This window comes from Desmodus rotundus, chromosome 9, assembly GCF_022682495.2.
Source record: "Desmodus rotundus isolate HL8 chromosome 9, HLdesRot8A.1, whole genome shotgun sequence".
In the NCBI taxonomy this organism is placed as follows: domain Eukaryota; kingdom Metazoa; phylum Chordata; class Mammalia; order Chiroptera; family Phyllostomidae; genus Desmodus; species Desmodus rotundus.
This window is the reverse complement of record NC_071395.1, coordinates 113,602,223-113,619,267: the sequence shown is the minus strand read 5'-3', so window position 1 is coordinate 113,619,267 and position 17,045 is coordinate 113,602,223. Positions and strand designations below refer to the sequence as shown.

Sequence of the window (17,045 nt, the reverse complement as noted above, 5' to 3'; positions counted from 1 at the left end):
GCAGCGTCGCTAAGAGAAATGCTCCTGCACGTTCCCAAGCAAACCTGAAGTTCAAGTACAACGATACCCCAGCGGCCCTACCTGTAGAACTCCCCAGTCGAGTCAGCCAGCCCACAACGGACTTCACCCCCTGTGGGCATGGTGCGGGCCGGGCAGACAGTAACACAGTTGGGAAAGTGTAGAAGTAAGTTTAGTAGGTAAAGGGTTTCTTCCAGGTGGCAAGATTTCTCGTTAGAAGATTCATGAAAAGACCTGCCATTAAAATAGCATAAACATTATCAAAGTGTCTAAAATAATAGAATACTTTCTGAGCACAACTGTGTGTAACTAACACAACCACATCACTATGTTCAAAATCTTAGCTTTGACCCAAACCGTGACTTTCACCTCTTAAACGTAACGTAGATGAGCCTTGCTCGGTGTGGCTCAGGGGACTGGGTGCCGGCCTGGTTGCCGGTTCAGTTCCCAGTCAGGATGCATGCCTGGGTTGCAGGCCAGGTCCCCAGTGGTGGGCATGTGGGAGGCAACCATATATTGATGTTTCTCTTCCCGTCTTTCTCCCTCCCTTCCCCCTCTCTAAAACTAAATAAATAAAAGAAAATCCTTAAAAAGAAATCTCAATTCGAAATAGGTATCAAATACTTAAAAGTAAAAGAATTAGGTACCATTTGAAAACTCACTTAATACATGTGTATAATACACACACATACTCCCACCCCCCCAAAAATCACACACAAAAAAAGGAAGAATTATTGGAAATGACAACACAAAAATACTGTATCAAGAGAATTAAAAGTCAGCTCACATAGTGGGAGAAAATATTTCTAAATCATGTATCTGATAAGGATCTACAATCCAGAATACAGGTAGAAAATGAAAAGTAGCAAGTGCCCCGCAGACGAGGGACCAGACCCCTGGTGGCAGGTGGCGCCTGTGGAGACAGGGTGGCAGTCCTAGGTGCGGTACGGCGACCCGGGGACCCGGCAGTCCTACTCCAGGACACGGGCCCAAGAGAGAGAGAGAGACAAGTATTCCCGCAAAAAGCTGCGGATGTTCCTAGCAGTTCTATTCAGCAGCCAAAACGTAGAACAACGCTACCGTCCGGCACCTGATGATTGCCGGGGCGGGGGGAGTGGTCAACCCACAGTGGACGGCTGCTCAGTCATCAGGAGGCATGAAGTTCGACACTGTGCTTCGTGAAGGGGACCAGACACAGGGAGGCCACACGCTGTATGATCTCATTCACATGGGAAGTCCAGAAGCGAACGCGACCGAATTGTGCACTCTGAATGGTCAGCGGTTAATTTTATGAAGTGAATTTTACCTCAATTAAAACGTCAGAAATGACTTTTGAGAGCAAACACCTCTGCCCTCCCCCCACCGCAGTGACAGTGTCAGAGGGGCGCCCGGCATGGGGATTCCGAACACAAGCAGGAGGACAAGGACGAGAGCCCAGGGAGGTCCTCCAGGCACACATCGGTGCCCCTGCAAGGGGCGTCAGGAGCCAAGAATGGCGGAGGATGTCCACCCAGGGTGTGCCCTGGCGGGCGGCATCAGAAAAAGTAAAAATAAAAACATCACCTGACTCAAGCCAAAAGGAGCTCGGATATTTGGCCTTTCGGGTACTGGTTTTATAAAACTCAACACGAAGTGTTACTGAAAGACAGAATGAAGTGGCCGGACAAATTCAGATGTCTGTTCAGCCGCACACGGCGCACGTGCCGCGGTGGACGTGTGTCTCGTGCACGTAGCTAACGGAGCCACAGGCACAGCGTCTGGCTTTGACAGAGAGACCCAGCAGGTCGGAGAACCTGGCGAAACAAGAGCTGAAAAAGCCCCTGACCTGCGACGGAGAGGGGGGTAGAAAGTACGGAGAAAGACAGGGGCAGAACAAGGCTAACAAAGATCTAGTTGGATTCCCAGAAGGAGAAATAGAAACGGAAAGCATGTCAAAGAATTAATGACTGGAAATTTCCAGAAACGAGGGAAGATGTAAGTCAGACACAGAAGCGAAGGCACACGAAGCACCACAAAGAGAAGAGCTCTACCGGCGGCCAGACCAGAGGCAGCGGTGGCCACTGTGAACACAGAATGTGGGCGCCAGCCAGGCTGCCCGCCAGGGCCAGGCTCACAAGGACACCTTGGACAAACAACAGAGGTGGTGGCAACAACACACCTTTACCGACGAGTCTGAGTGGGGAAGGAGCAGCGACAGGAGAACCCCCCCCCCCCCCCGCACCCCCCTCTGCCCGCAGGCCCCGCCCCACAAGCACTGTCTCTAACACAGCGGTATCCAGGCTCACCACGAAGACAGAACAAAAAACTCGACACTCCCAGCACTTCAGGAGCGGAGGGATCAGGTCCGGGGTGCAATGTGTTGTTTGGAATGTAGGTTAAGAAATTAAACATTTGTGATACAAATCTAAAAATTATCATTAAAGAAGAAAAACAATAATTTCTAAGACAGCATAGGAGAAAGATAGAGAACAGAATGGGAAAGAAAGGATGTGAGAGAAACCACAATTTTTAAAGAACAAGAAAACCAGATTTTTAGGTGCAGGAAAAGCAACACGAGAGAGCAGACCAGACCCCAGTGCCAGCGCCCAGAGTGCGAGCTCCCAGACTGAACCCACCAGGCGGAAGTCAACGGGCAGGTCTGCACTACACGTGGGGAGCGTGGGGAGCGTGGGAGCGTGGAGAAGACGGCAGAGAGAGATGAGGAGATCCTGAGGACATTCCTGCAGGAGAGAGCCGCACTCCCACCAGGGGAGACCCCGAGGCGCACGGCACCGGTGGTGTCACCACGACCACTGGCACCTCGGCCGTGTGCACTCCGTGCCCACCGTGGCTGAGCTCGGGCGTGTGCTTGTCCCCCCCCAGGTCTGTGCCCACGAGAAAAGGAAACACAGAGACCCGCACACAACTGTTCACAGCAGCACTGCCCACAAGGGCCAAAAGGTGGAAACCACACAAATGTGCATCACGTGGGTAAACAAGATGTGGTCTTCCCACGGGCTATGGGCTGAAAGTGTCCCCAGAATTCACGCTGGGGTCCTTCCCTCCAGGACCTCACATGGGGCTGCATTTAGAGATGGGGCCTTTAAAGAGATAATTCAGGTAAAATGAGGTCACGAGGAATGGCCCTTTTCCAATTTGACGGGCATCCTTACGAGGGGAGGGGTTGGGACAGACGCACAGAACAAGGGGCAACCATGGGAGGACACAGGGAGAAGGTGGTCGTCTGCCAGCTGAGGGGACAGGCCTTTGCACACAGCGACCCCACCAGCACCCTGATCTCGGACCTGCAGCTTCCAGACTGAGAAAGCACGTTTCTGCCGGGTAAGACCCCATCCCTCGCCCGTCTCTCTGCTCGCGTCTATGTATGTTGGCGTGCTTTCCACTGGTGGTGGTGCTTGCAGCAGGAGGGGAGAAAAAGGGATGTTAATCGTTTCAGATTTCCTTGTTCAGCTGAACTAAGTGAGTCCCGTGCGTGGCTGTGACTGTATCCAGTGATCCGCCTGTAAAAGAAGTTCAGTGAAGAGAGGACAGAGCCCAGGGCCTGTTCTGGAAACACAGGGAGCCTGGGGGGCGGGGCTGAGCAGGGATGCCTCACTGTGGGGTGGGGACAGGAGGGGAGGGCAGGGAAACTGGGAACCCTGAAAACTTGGCCCACGTTCCAACCCTGAATCACTTTCCCAACCTAGACACAGTTTCAAGTTTCACTGGAGACTCAAGCTGCAGGGGGTCACACGGGGGAGGTGGGGGCAGCGAGGGGCAGGGACCCTGTCAGGACCTGACTACCCTGCTGCCCCTAGACTAAGTCCCTGAGTCCCCCAGACCACGAGGAACCCATTGTCCCTGCTCCTTCTCCGAGGCTTCCCGGGGGCAGGCATCACAGGGAGGAGCTGGGCCATGTGCCAGGCACATACACCCTGCATCTGCCCCTCCTAGAGCCCCCCAGATGGCCTGGGAGGAAAAGAACAGCAGCTCCCTTACGGTCCCCCTCCCCAAATAAAGCAGCTCCACCTCCACAAAGGTTGGGATTGTGGCATTCTTGGAAAAACGAGCAAATGAGAACTCAGCCATGCCTGATGCTGCTCAGACTCCGAGCCAGGGGAAGCCCTCCCCTCACTTGCAGCCGGGCCGATACCACCTTCGCTTCCCTATGTTATTGGACCCTTTAATACTCTGCTGAAGGGAGAAGCTGAGTGCACTGCCCGAGACAGCCAAGCTCCCCCACTTCCCGACACCCACAGCCAAGAAAGGCACCCGGCTCCTGCATTGCTGGCCCAGCCCGGCCCAGCTGGTGGTCCCAAACACCACTGACTGATGCTCTAGCAGAGCCTGGCCCTCAGCCCACAGGAAGATGCCTGAAGAGCCACAGCAGAGTTCAGTACTGTGGGGAAGACCCTCCTGTTCTCCGAAACCCAGGCAGAGAGGGAGGAAGTGTGGAAACAATGGAATCCCACAGACAGGACACTGACGAGGAGGGCAAAGTGCCACCAAGCATGCCGCAGGAGCCAGTCAGCAGCAGGACCTAGAAGAAAAGGATGGCCCAGGGCCCTCTCTGAGCCACATCTCCAGGAGCCTGGACACACATGCCGGTCAGGAACCCCTGAGGGGCAGCCTTCACCGAAGGGCGCACGAAGCTGAGGTGCAGCAAGCTGGAGCAGGGGAGCCTGGCTGGATTCGGAACAGGAGCAGCGGGGAGGAGGGGGCTCCTGCAGGAGACAACACCAGAGCACGGGGGCTCACTCTCCACTCCGTCCTCTCTGCAAAGGCGGGCTCGCGGAGCACTGTGCGTGTGCGTGTACGTGTGTGCGAGAGTGCATGTGCAGGCGCAGCTGTGCACATGGGTGAGCTGCCCTGCCCTCCAGGGACCTGGGCCTGCAGAAGGGACCCCACTGTCTCACACTACTGTGCGCTCCCAGGGAGCAGCGTCCAGTCTGCCTCTGGTCACACCGGCCTGAGCCCTATCACATCTCTCGTGACCCCCGAGGACACAGCTCATGTTTGGGGGGCCTGAGATAAAGCCTGGGCAGCAAGGTGCCCCTCGGCCAGGGATCCATCCCTGGGGCTGGGCCACCAGGATGGGACCTCACAGAGAGCGTGTTGACCTCGAGAACTGTTGTCCCAGCAGCCAGTTGGGGCTTGCGTCCTCTAACCACCACCAAAGTTAGAGAAACTGAAACAATGCCTCTGAATTTTCTCCTTCCCTCTGGAGGGAGCACCCTGAAAGGAGGGTGAACAACCAGAATGAGAACTGGCTCATTTCCTTGTGAGGTCAGAATGTAAGTAACCAGTCTCCTGTGAGGGTCCCACTCCCACCACTCCGGTCGCACCAGCGTGGGGCCCCGAGGGAAACCCACGTGCAGGCGCCCATCTCCCTACAGGCAGCAAGGCTGAGGCCGCCCAGGAACCGCCCCACCGCCCCAAGTCACAGGGCAGCAAACAGCAGACCCCAAGCTTCAGGCAGGGAGCCTCGCCTCTGAGCCTGGACACGAGGGCAGAACAGAGGAGGTGGCAGTGGCAGAGATGGTGGACAGAAGCTGCCCGAGGCCATGAAGCAGAGGACCAAGCAGAGCAGCCTCATCTTAGAAGCAGGAGAGTGGAACCCCTGGCTGGGCTTGCAGGCACACACACCACAAGCACGGCAGGTGCCGCGCCACAGCGAAGATCTGGTGCTGCAGCGGGCCCTGCGGCACCGACCCCCAGCAAGCAGTGCTGCTGGGGCACCGGCCCTCCTCACACCCAGACCCATCAAGGCCCCAGAGGCAGGAGCTCACTGAGCTTTGAGCACGTCATCCCTGGTCCACCTCGCAGGGCGGCATTCCCTGCCCCTGGGCAGCCCGGTGCTGCCTGTGCGTGTCCCCTTCGCCCTGGGTCACTCTATCAGTGCTGCCAGCCTGTGCACACCAGGCCCACACAGCGGCGTTCCACGGGGCTGCTGCAACCAGGTGGAAGGAGGAGGCACAGTGCTCAGCACAGCCGCACAGCCTCCAGCTGAGAGGTGGCTGTCACCCTCCCCTCAAACTCGGCCGCAGTAAGCATGGCCTAGCCTTTCCGAGCACTGGAAGCTCGGACTGGGTCCCCAGAGTTCTCGGCCCCATGAGAATGACCACCCTCTTGGGGAGGCCTCAGAACTGAGACTGACGGGGAGGGCAGGCCAGCTGGTCAGCCCCTTCAGGACAGGAGGCAGGTGAGTAGAGTCACCCTGGGCCCCCAGACCTGCTGCTCCACAGGCCTCACTGGGCAGGGGCCAGGGGAACGGCGTGACCTGCTGCTTTTTGTGACACGACTTTCAGAACCATTTTTAACTCAATGAATTACATGATATCTAACATGGACAAAATTAACTGAGAACATTTTTAAAGAATTCAGCACAACGGTAAAGCCAAATAAAGTCTTAATGCCTTCAATTTTTAAAGAAACAAAGGAAAAACAAAAAACAAAATCCAGGACATGGCCTGGGAAGCCTGATCCCATGCCAGGAGCACCACGGAGGGCCTGGGGCCTGACCCAGCTCCCACGCCACCTCTCCCGTCCCCAAACTGGCACCCTGTTCCAGCCATAGTAACAGTGAGGGCACAGCCACGGACTGAAGAGCAAGCAGTCTAAGCAGGGAGGGGATAAATAGGGTCGGAATGTAAGTGTCTTAGTTACATGTTAAAGAAAGAAAAGGTCAGAGAGGGGGTGCGGAGCTGCTTCCCACGGCAGCCGGCAGCCGCCGTCCCACCCGGCTGTGAGCTCGAGCACGGTGCTGGTCCCGGGCGTGCGCTGGCAGGTCCCTGAGGCAAGGCAAGGCCGGCTGAGGCTGCCTCCCTCCCTCCCAGCTCTCGAGGAGGACGGAGGACAAAGACTGCCAGGCACAGGGTAAAGGGCAAAAGGCAACAGCTCCAGGCTCCTGCAGTTCCGGGACGCCACATGGGGAGCCAGTGCAGGCTGAATCTCGGCTTTGGCCAGCGACGCCCAGCTGCCAGCTCGCACTGGAGCGGGCGCAGAGGTCTCCCGCACTGTCTGCATTACAGCGTCACAGGCTTACTGGAGTCTGACCTGCACTGCATTCACCTCTGTCCTCACTGTGGACACATCTGAACCCCCTGGCCTGAACATCGGGCCGGCACTCACGAGCCAAAGCAGGGAGCTTCCGGGAGGCACACTGTGGTGCTTGCCTTGGCCCATGGGTGACGCTGCTCTGAGGCAGCTCAGTGGGTGCAAACACGTGGGAGCAAACACATGAATCGTAGCTGCGGGCAGGAGGAATATCAGGTGCATCTCTAGGCCCCGAGGGCTCAACTCCTCCACTTAAACCCCTCCCACCGGGGCGGCCGCTCAGTTTCACAGAGCAGCCGGCTGAGACAGTCCTGCTCCTGGGCACTGTCCGCCGCCCGCCACCCGCCGCCTCCCACTCCTGCACTGCCTGCCTCTGGTAAGTACCTGCCGTTTCTTCTCAAATTCACCTTTTCTTTCAAAAGGACTCTCGGCTGGGTCCCGAAGGATCTGCCTCAGTGAACCAGTTGCTGCCCTGCTGTCTCCGAGCATTACTCAGGATCCAGCAGGTGCATGACTGAAGAGCAGACCTCGATTGCAAAGCTCTTAGTAAGGCTACACTTCGTTCTGAGCCTGTGAACAAGCTCACCTAGAAATTAAGTCCTCATTTCTACTATAAAACCTATGAGGTTTAAAACAAAAGTCAGATTTTTATTATTGCTTATCTGTTCCTCACCTTAAAAATAAACTAGGATAAGTTTCAGCGTGAAAGGTCATATATATACATGTATGTGATTACACTGTTGCTGGTTTTAATTTACAGTTTCTTTATTTTTAGAGCCTTTTGAAGTTCTATAGTTTAAAATAAGTACTGTTTTAGCATTAGGTTAAAAAAAGAAAAAACCTTAACTGAAGAGGATCCCTATATAGAGAGAAAAGGAGGGTTTTTCCCCCTTTACAAAGTTTTTCATAATCTGTGTAAGAACAATTACTGACCAAATTAATGGCTAGGTTTGAGACGAGACAGACCTCACTTACTCAAAATCTGTCAACTTTTGCTGTTCTAACTTTTATTTTGCATGAACAAAGTCCTTCCAACGCTTTGAACTGGTTTGGTTTTGGTTTTGTGGGGATAAACGCGGAGGTACGCTGAGCTCCTTGGCTGTGGTGACAGCATTCTGAACGTTAGGGCTGGACATTCGCTGTCCAGAGCTCTGTCTGTAAGGTGGGGCCGCAGTCGAAACCAGCAGGAGCTCTGCTTGCTCCCTGGGCCAGTCCTCCCAAGCCCTTCAGGGAGTTGCCTCTCCCCCTAGGTCACCGTTGTCCCAAAGGTTGCCCTGCATTTTAAAGAACCAAAAGTCTGGCAGGGAGTGGCGGTTAATCACTGGAAAAGCTCAATTGGAGTAAAACTCACAAATCTTGTTCTTGCGACACCCCAGTGGGTAGGCGACAATGGCGTGTCCCTGAGTTACGCAACAACGCCACCTCACAATATTGTAATTATAGCATGCCCTTCACAGCGTCCCGCCTGACGAGGCCCTCGGCCAGACAGCTGGACTCGCCGAAAGGAGTCCTGCAGCCTGACTCCAGCGCACAGGCTCCCGTGCAGGACAGGGACAGCTGCCCGGCCCGGCACAGCACCTTGCCGTAGAGTTAAGCTGTAATTACGGCTGGTGTCCTATCAAAGTCCCCCCAAAATATACCTCCTCCTCGCCTATTTTTCAGAGTTCAAGCTCCTTAGAAACTTCTTACACTTGCCAGCCACTCACTATCATCCTAACCATGAGCAGCCGAGCTAACTGTCCACACTTAGGGGCCATCAGAAGGACAGGGCAGTTTGGTGCATCCAGCCCTGCCCCCACGGAGACCCCATCGGGGAGCGGGGAGAAAGGCGGGAGCCAGAGACAGCCTGCCACTGGCTCTGCCCACAGGCAAAAAAGCCAATCAACTTAGCTCAAGCAGATGTTTAAAATGCTTGAAAAGTCACAAAAAGGACACTTTTAAATGAAGTAGGAAGACCTGTGAGAGGGCTCCTGGCCCATGTCCTCTGCCCTGTGTGGACAGGGGTACCAGCTGCTTTGTCCGGAAGGACCCGTGGCCGGCGTGCTGTGCAAGGCTCCTCTGTCCCGCGGCGGTGCATCTGCGCTCAGGGCACGCACACCGGCTCCTCTCTGAGGCAGGGCAGGCAGCCCCGAGGGAGTGCAGAGGGCCAAAGACAAGGCCATGTAGACCTTTCAGGAACGGTGAACACCCGAATTTGCACAGATGCCGACACAAAGCCCCAGGGTCCCGTTTTACTGACCTCTCACTGCTCAGCTCTCCAGCACTGTGTTAACTAGACACGTGCATCCCCAGAAAAAGGGTCGAGGGACACCTCTGAAGTCCCGCAGGAAAAACTCCCCGGGAACGCAGATCCACCTGCTACAAACAGTTAAAGCCCCGGACTGTACTGTTTTGGCAACAGTGTCCTTTGGGGGGGAAGACCTGACACCAGCAGTTTTAGTTCCATCGCCCCGTAACCCGCACTGGGCAGGAGGACTCACAGACACACAGCACTCTACAGGCCGCCCCCAAGCAGCTCACAGCCACCTCGGCCGTGCTCCCTGCCACAATCAGCAACCGTGCCGCCCAGAGAGGTCAGCTTCCCGAGTCAATGCCACGACTGTGCCTGTGACTCCAGGGAGGCCCTCGACTCCCACCACACCATCCCGGGGCCGTCCTGAAGGCCTGTTTACTGTCCTTGTGGGCCAACCTTGGACAAGAGAAACGCTAGACACAACACCTGAGTTTAAAAAGTACACATTAAGACGGAGGCAATTATCTCCCAAAGTACCCTTTTGGGTAATAACACTCTGATGAACTTACGTGCAACTCGCCTCCTATAAACCTGTGAGAAACCTTAACCAACGTGGGTTTATTCATATTTTTGCCTAAAAGCACCAGCTATGTTAAACAAGACTGCTTCTAACCCTGACATGATTTTCTTAAGTCCGGAGGGGATTTTCTTCTCAGCTGAGCACACGTTTCCGTGCTGGAGGGGTGGACCTGAGCACAATCCCGGTATCGCCCGGACTCTGGGCTCACACCTGATAAATGTTTTGCAACTGTCACCTTGGGAAGAAGCTGCTCGCAGCAAGTGATGAAATCACCCGTTTTCAGGTCTCTGCCGTGACACATCCTGCGCAGCCCTGGGAAGCTGCCTCGCAGAGGTTCCCACGCCTCCAGAACCAGAGTGCGGGGAGACGTGCCAGCACAGGCCCCGCTGACTTATCTGGCCGGCCCGGCGGGCCACACGGAAATTGTGCTTTTATCACCCAGAGCGTATCTGCCCCCCGAGGTATGAACTGAACACTCGTGAAGAGTCATTTTGCATTTTTCCTACAATAAGCAGGGAAATTAGAAAGACACAAAGCTATGATTACAAGTGTAATTTGCTTGGCTTGGACCCGGCCTGGCAGCTCCTGCGGCCGCACTCACTGGGAGGAAAGGAGGGGCAGCCTGCAGAGGCAGCGCCTGCTGATGAATGCCCCAAGAGGCCGGGCCCAGGGACCCCTCTCCCCACCCCTGGAGCCCAGAAACCTGCTCTGCCATCCTCAACGTGTGCCTCAGCCCCAGCTCTGCAGAAACTCTCAGGGAGCTTAGGCATCAGCAGCGCTTCTGCCCGCCCAGCCCGCCCCAGTGAGCAGACAGCTCGGAAAGAACTGGGGGAAATAAGGCCACAGAGATAGCCTGTTGGGGGCAGGCTGGTTCTTTGTATTTTTAAGAAATATGAATAAATGAGCAGGGAAACCAATTTTCTGAGAATAAAATAAGACAGCTAGCTTTCTTACAGTGTAAGGTGTCCAAGTGAAAATCAGAGCTCCACCCCTCCCCCTGAAAAGGGCCCATTACCTCACCCCTCCGGGACCCAGGAGAGGGAGGCAGCCATGGTAACCAGTAACTACCTTGTGCTGTGAAAGCAAGTCCCTTAGGTTTCCCACATGCAGGTCTGTTTCCCAAAGGCTGCTTTCCTGGTGAATGTCTCCCCACCTTGCAGAGAAGGTGACTTTGTACATAAAATCCAACCACACTTCCTAAAGTCTTAAAGCAAAAATGCACATGAAAAGTTTTGTTAAGTCATTTTCTTTATTTTTTAAGCTCCTTGAGAATATGTCTAAGCTAAAGACCTTTTCCTTTTCACACTTGCATGCAAATGAAAGTGCTGGGCCTGGACTCATCACACCTGGGGCAGCCTCGCTGCCCCGGGTTTCTCTAGGGCTCAGCAACTCCAGGGGCTGATCCTCCCAGCTGTGCTCAGCCTCTGCGCCTAGAGGCCCAGAGCCCCGGGGTGTGCACAGCAGCCTCAGAAGGAAGCCAGGGCTGAGACCTGCTGTCATGCCTAGGAGTGGTGGGCAGGGAAAGGAACCTGAAAGTCAGCCACACCAGCAGCCCCCGCTGGGACTCAGGGCCCTGGGGGAGGAACAGGCCCGGGAGGCCCTGCCTGCTCAGGCCAGGGGCCTGAGTGGGTGTGGCCTGAGGCCAGGTGGCCCAAGGCCTCCTTGCTGAAGGGCAGAGGCTGGGATGGCTTCCTGCCACAATCCCACCAGGAACCCCCAGCTGCTTTTCCCTGGAGTATGAGGGCAACGACTCTCCTGCCACTTGGAGGTGAGGCCAGGAGAGAAGGCAGGTGCCCAGCGACGCTTGTGCACAGCTCCCTAGGAAGGCGGTGGAAAGAGAAACGCTCAGGCCCCCGCAGGCTCGCCCTGACAGCGCCCTGAGAGTGTGCCGAGACAGCGCGGCCTCGCTCGCAGCTGTGCTGCCGGAAGCCTCAGGGTGGGGTTGCGTTTCTAGATGTATTTGTGACACCTGCACACAGAATACAACTCGATTCAACAGGGCGGCCCTGTCGAGGAGCATTTCCTGCATGTTACAGTGACAACCTGCCGTTCCCAGTGAACACGTGCGAACAGGTGCGGCCCCCTTAGCACAGGCAGACCACGTCATGACACGACTCGGGCCAGAAACTCCAAGCAGCTGGATGGGACTGGTCCCCAATCACTCAGCCTCCCAGCACCTGACGCTTCAGGTCACAGGAGAAAGGTTCCCAAAACTCAAATCATGACAGGTGTTCTTGGAATTGACCCCAAACACGCCCACACCAGTCCTCTCAGCCCCCAGGCAGCACAGGTCTGCTCTGAGAGGGGAGGCTGGTCTGCCCGCACCCCAGGGGCTGGCTGCATCCCTGTCTCTGCAGGTACCTCTGCTTTGACCCCCCAGCGGTCAAGGTGAGGACAGGCTTTCCCAGCTGGCCCTTCAGTGAGTGTCCTGTGACTAAGGCTCTGCTCCTCCGTTTGCAGCTCTGGGCCCCCAGATGAGCGACACTCCTGTGGTCGGACCAGCAGCACAGCGAGCTGGCTGCAGATAAGGCGGCAAAGCAGGAGCCACTGAGAGCGGGCCACAGGGAAGACCGGAGCCCGCACCAGAGAGAAGAAAATGAGTCTCCTCAAAGAGCGGAAACCCAAGAAGCCGCACTACATCCCGAGGCCTCCGGGGAAGCCCTTCAAGTACAAGTGCTTCCAGTGTCCCTTCACCTGCAACGAGAAGTCCCATCTCTTTAACCACATGAAGTACGGTCTCTGCAAAAACTCCATCACTCTAGTGTCGGAGCAAGACCGCATCCCCAAGTGCTCCAAATCTAACTCTCTAGACCCTAAGCACGCACTCCCACCAGACCCTGCAGTAAAGCCCACCTCCTCCAAGTCTGCCACAAACAGGCCCCCCCACCTGGACGCCAAGCTCCCACTCGGCCTTGCTAAGGACGACGCCAAGGAAAACATGGAAGTGCAGGTGCACGGGCCCCACAAGGGCTCCGGGCAGAAGCCTGCTCCCCACAAGGAAGCCACGCGCCTGGGGCCAGCCCCAGAAGCCGCCCCGGGCATCCAGCCCACCCTGGAAGGCGGTGTGCGGCCGTCGGCCTTTGTTCCCGTCGGAGAGCACAGACTCAAAGGGCCAGAGCATGCTGAGGCCCCTGAGCCGCTGGTCCTGCCCAGCCCCAGCGCCAAGGCCACCGCCTTTCACGCCAAGTCTGCATTCCACGCCCCTGCCTACCCATGGAAAACTAGCTCGCCTTTCCTCCCGCCCGAGTTTCCACACAAAATCCCATCCACAAAGGGGTTTGGTGCCCTTTCCCCTTACGTGCACCCTACAATCCCCGAGTACCCACCTCACTTTTACACGGAGCATGGACTGGCCACCATCTACTCACCCTACCGACTAGCTGGGAACTCGCCGGAATGTGACACCCCTCTGTTGTCAGTCTATGGGGCCCAAGACCAAAGGCATTTCCTGCCTCACCCAGGGCCAATGCCTAAGCACTTGAACCCACCTCCCTCGACATACGACCATTACAGGTTCTTCCAGCAGTACCACCCCAATCTGCCAATTCCTTACGGATTTTACAGACCAGAGTCTGCGTTTTCCTCCTATGGTCTCAGACTCCCACTTGTCACTGGTATTTCGCAAGATCAAAGCTCTCACCCACCGGAAGAAGCTACCCTGGTCTACCGGGCCTCAAGTCCATCCAAGTTAAACCCTTCCAACTCCCACAAAAAACACGCAGAGTTTGACAAAGAGAGTCTGACTCCCGAGGCTGAAGACCCTCCCAAAGATGGGCAGAGGGACACAGAAGGAACCAAGATGAGCCCGCGTGCGGGCAGCGCGGCCACCGGCTCCCCAGGAAGGCCGAGTCCCACCAACTTTACACAGACAAGCCAGCCATGTGCTGGGCTGGGCAGCCTCTCAGACAAGCACACCCTGAGTGCCCTAGGAAAGCTCCAGCAACCCGAAAGGAGCCTCACTGCCTTCAAGCCCGTCATGAAAAGCACAGAGCACCCACATTCCCAGGCTCTGGAAAACAGAGACAACTCCCCAAAAAGGTAAGAACATTCATTTCCTATTTTCAAAACCTCCAAAGTCATGTCTCTGGGTTATGCTCAGTTAGCAAGCTACTTGCTCAAAAAGCTTCACACAGCAGCTTTTCTAAGCAAGGTCCCTACTAAGCCTTTTCTTTGCCTCTTCCAGCCCCAATGCTGTGAGCATCGACACTCCGGCCCAAGCAGGAAGCACCTGCGACAGCATGGAGGCCATGCCATCCAGCCCAGAAGGTGGTTCCAGGATAGCCCCGCTAAACCTCTCCAAGAAACCAGAGGCCAAGCTGGCAGCCGCTCACAACCCCAGGTACAAAGACTTCTCAGAGCTGCAGGACGTGCCTCTTAACCTCTCCGTGAAGGACCCCTGCAATGCCCTGACGCCGAGGCCCTCCCTCCGCAGCCCACCACGAGAGCCAGAGTCTGCTGCTGCTTCTCAGAAGACTGAGCCAGAAGGTCCTGGAGATGGGCCAGACCACACTGAGATGAACCAGGATGGCCCTAGCTCTGATGAGGTCCCAGTGACCAGCCCCACTGGGAAGGCCCAGGGTGCACGAGCGGCGGACAACAGCGACGAGCAGAAGCAGACGGCAGCTGTAGCCCTCTGCCAACTGGCAGCCTATAGCCCAGGCCCTGTCCGGGTGGGCGATGGGGAACCTGTGACCCAAGAGTCCACCTGCCAAAATGACACGTCCGCTCTTAGTGCCTTGGCAGGCCAAGAGCCCCCGAGTGACCCCAGACCCAAAGCGCAGAAGAGAACGAGCCCACGAGATGCAGGGAGGTCCCAGCAGGGAGCTAAGAAGGCAAAGCTGAGTGAGACGGTCAGAGTGTTCACTCTCCGGAAAAGGACTCGGGTGTCTTAGTGCCAGCTCGCCCCAGCCGAGCGCTAGGGCCCAGCACCTCCAAAGGCAGGTCACAGAGCAGCAAACCTTCAACGGCGCCTTCATTTTTTTATCTGGCTGATTTTTACAAGGCAGTTTTTTCTTCTCAAAAAAAAACAAAAACAAAAACAAGCCCACAGAAAGCAAGCTGCGACTCAGTGCACTTGCTGTAAAGACCAAGCACGAATGCTGTCCGGTGCTTCCACTTGGGGCTGTACGAACATTTAAATGACTCACAGACCGACCAGTTAGACAATGGCTCTTACTTTTGTGAAACACCGGAAGACACAGGTAAAGCTAAAAGGTAACTCTCAGGTGTAAGCCACCTCATGGAAAATCTTTTCAAAATACTTTTCTTACAAATATCTTAGCACTAGCACGTGTTGTCTTAACTATATTATTAAATCAACTGTTTTGAAGTAAGTAACTAGAAATGCCAGAAAAATCACCTGCAGTGCGCACATTCAGGTGCTGTGTGTAAAACACTGCGATCTGTCACGACTGAGTAACACACATCTAGGAAGAGGCTATTTATACAAATAATTTATTCCAATAGGGAAAGCGCACTGCTGGTGAAGCCATTATCACTACATGCTGTTCTGTACAACGTTACCGTGGGTTTTCTGACTCATTCAGCCTCGTTTCCCACTCCTGAAAATGATGTATGAACTGCTAATTTCCCAATAAAGTCATAGGTGAAATGTAAGGGTACACAAAATGAAGACAAACGTGAACTGTGTAACACTTCAGTGTATTTTGCCATAATAAACTTAAAATGAAGAAAAAGACAAGAGCTGAGGCAGCAATTAAAACAAACCGAGAAAAAGAGTGTGTGCATGTGTGTACATGTGTGAGCATGTGAGTACATGTGTGAGCATGTGAGTGCACATGCAGACCAGTGGTCATGGAGCTCGGGCATGGGTGCCACCCTGGGGCTCCTTGGAGACTCTCCAAAGGGCCCTCAGGCCTCAGAGGAGGTTCCAGAGCCTCAGCTGCCTAAAACCGCACTGGCCTGCATCCCAAGCTCCCCTCCCCCACCTCTGCACAACAGCCCTTTCTCCCACTTGCACCCAGACCGCCTGGGGTGTCAACAAAGGGCCCCCAGAAAAGCTAGTGGTGCTGAGGGTGGGAATCGGTCCAGTGTCTGGGAGAAAGTCCTCAACCAGGCAGGTGGCTTTCACCAGAATGCAGGTCTAGTGACGTCAGAGAACAAACACGGCCAAAGCGGGGGAGCTGTCCCCAGCCCCCTGCGTATGGAGCAAGGCTTGTGGGCACAGCACTAAGAAGTAAAGTTCTTTAAATAGGAATCCAGTACAACGCCAGTGCAGAACCTCACCTCGTCCTACACAGAAGCACTGCTCACCGAAGGACAGCCCGAACTAAAACCCCTCTCGTGCAGAGCTGCAGTCCAGCTGTGTTATTTGATGTTGTTTTGATTAACTTTGTGCTAACAACTTAACTTTTTAAAAACATAATTTGGAAAAACTTTATGCAGCCACGGGAAATGTAACAGCTAGCTTCCACTCACAGACAGCCTGAAGCCACAGCGGCATGCACGCAGAGAGGTCAGCACCAGCGCACTGGGCAGCGCGCTCGTGGAAGTCAAGGGGGATGGGAGTCAAGGGAGATGCGGAGCGGACAGGGTGTGAAGGCAGCTTCATGCCCACCCCACTGCGCTCTTCCCGTCTGAAAGCGTGTGAGACAGTTTTAATTTAAAGTGACTGTACTCGACAGCAAGTAACACGCTGCAGCATGTTCAGTTGACATAAAACCACTGACATCAGCTCAGAGGGAGGCAGACCTCGTCAAAACGCTCTTGGGCGCCCACGAGGCCACTGTTACAAAGAGCCCTAAAGCATCGAGAACCACCACACACCACCAGCTTCGAACGTGGCCGTCACGGACCAACCCCAGGGGCACACAGGGCCCTTCTGTTTCCGACACCAGCATGTCTGACAAAGAACAGAAGGCGGCACCTCTGCTCTCTCACAGCTGAACACTCCGCAGGAAGCAGAACCACACAGGCAGAGGTCCAGACTCAGGGCCCAGAGCCTCGCCCTGCAGACAAGCTCCCGCCCCTACTCGATGCACGCCTGGCTCCCCCTGCACCACGACGTCCCTCCTGGTGATAAATACAGCTGCAGTGCACACACTCACAGTGGCCCAGAGCACCCCCATGACAGTGAACACTGGCACTGGGGACAAGATCATCTCAGATGTTACAGAGGCTCGTGTCCCCCAAATCCAGGCATGCAGTGCAGCTCGGCGT

The 17,045-nt window shown here is 55.3% G+C and overlaps 2 protein-coding genes and 1 long non-coding RNA gene across 6 annotated transcripts in view; 2 read left to right on the top strand and 1 right to left on the bottom strand.

Moving 5' to 3' along the window:
* Nucleotides 1-17,045, bottom strand: part of TBCD (tubulin folding cofactor D) — a 129,437-nt gene that overhangs the window by 70,054 nt on the left and 42,338 nt on the right. The gene's annotated exons all lie outside the window — the stretch shown is intronic.
* LOC123479071 (uncharacterized) lies at nucleotides 2,273-3,574 on the top strand. Its single transcript, XR_006654566.2, has 3 exons — nucleotides 2,273-2,654; nucleotides 2,881-3,339; nucleotides 3,455-3,574. It is a non-coding gene; the product is annotated as an uncharacterized lncRNA (long non-coding RNA).
* On the top strand, nucleotides 6,923-15,567 carry ZNF750 (zinc finger protein 750). Of its 2 annotated transcripts, XM_024553821.3 has the most exons (4): nucleotides 6,923-7,429; nucleotides 10,150-10,327; nucleotides 12,327-13,904; nucleotides 14,050-15,567. In XM_024553821.3, exons 3-4 carry the CDS (start codon nucleotides 12,463-12,465, stop codon nucleotides 14,756-14,758), a joined length of 2,151 nt encoding a protein of 716 aa, XP_024409589.2. In that variant the 5' UTR covers nucleotides 6,923-7,429; nucleotides 10,150-10,327; nucleotides 12,327-12,462; the 3' UTR covers nucleotides 14,759-15,567. The 2 variants fall into 2 exon arrangements, with proteins under 2 accessions (XP_024409589.2, XP_024409591.2); XM_024553823.3 differs by lacking the exon at nucleotides 10,150-10,327.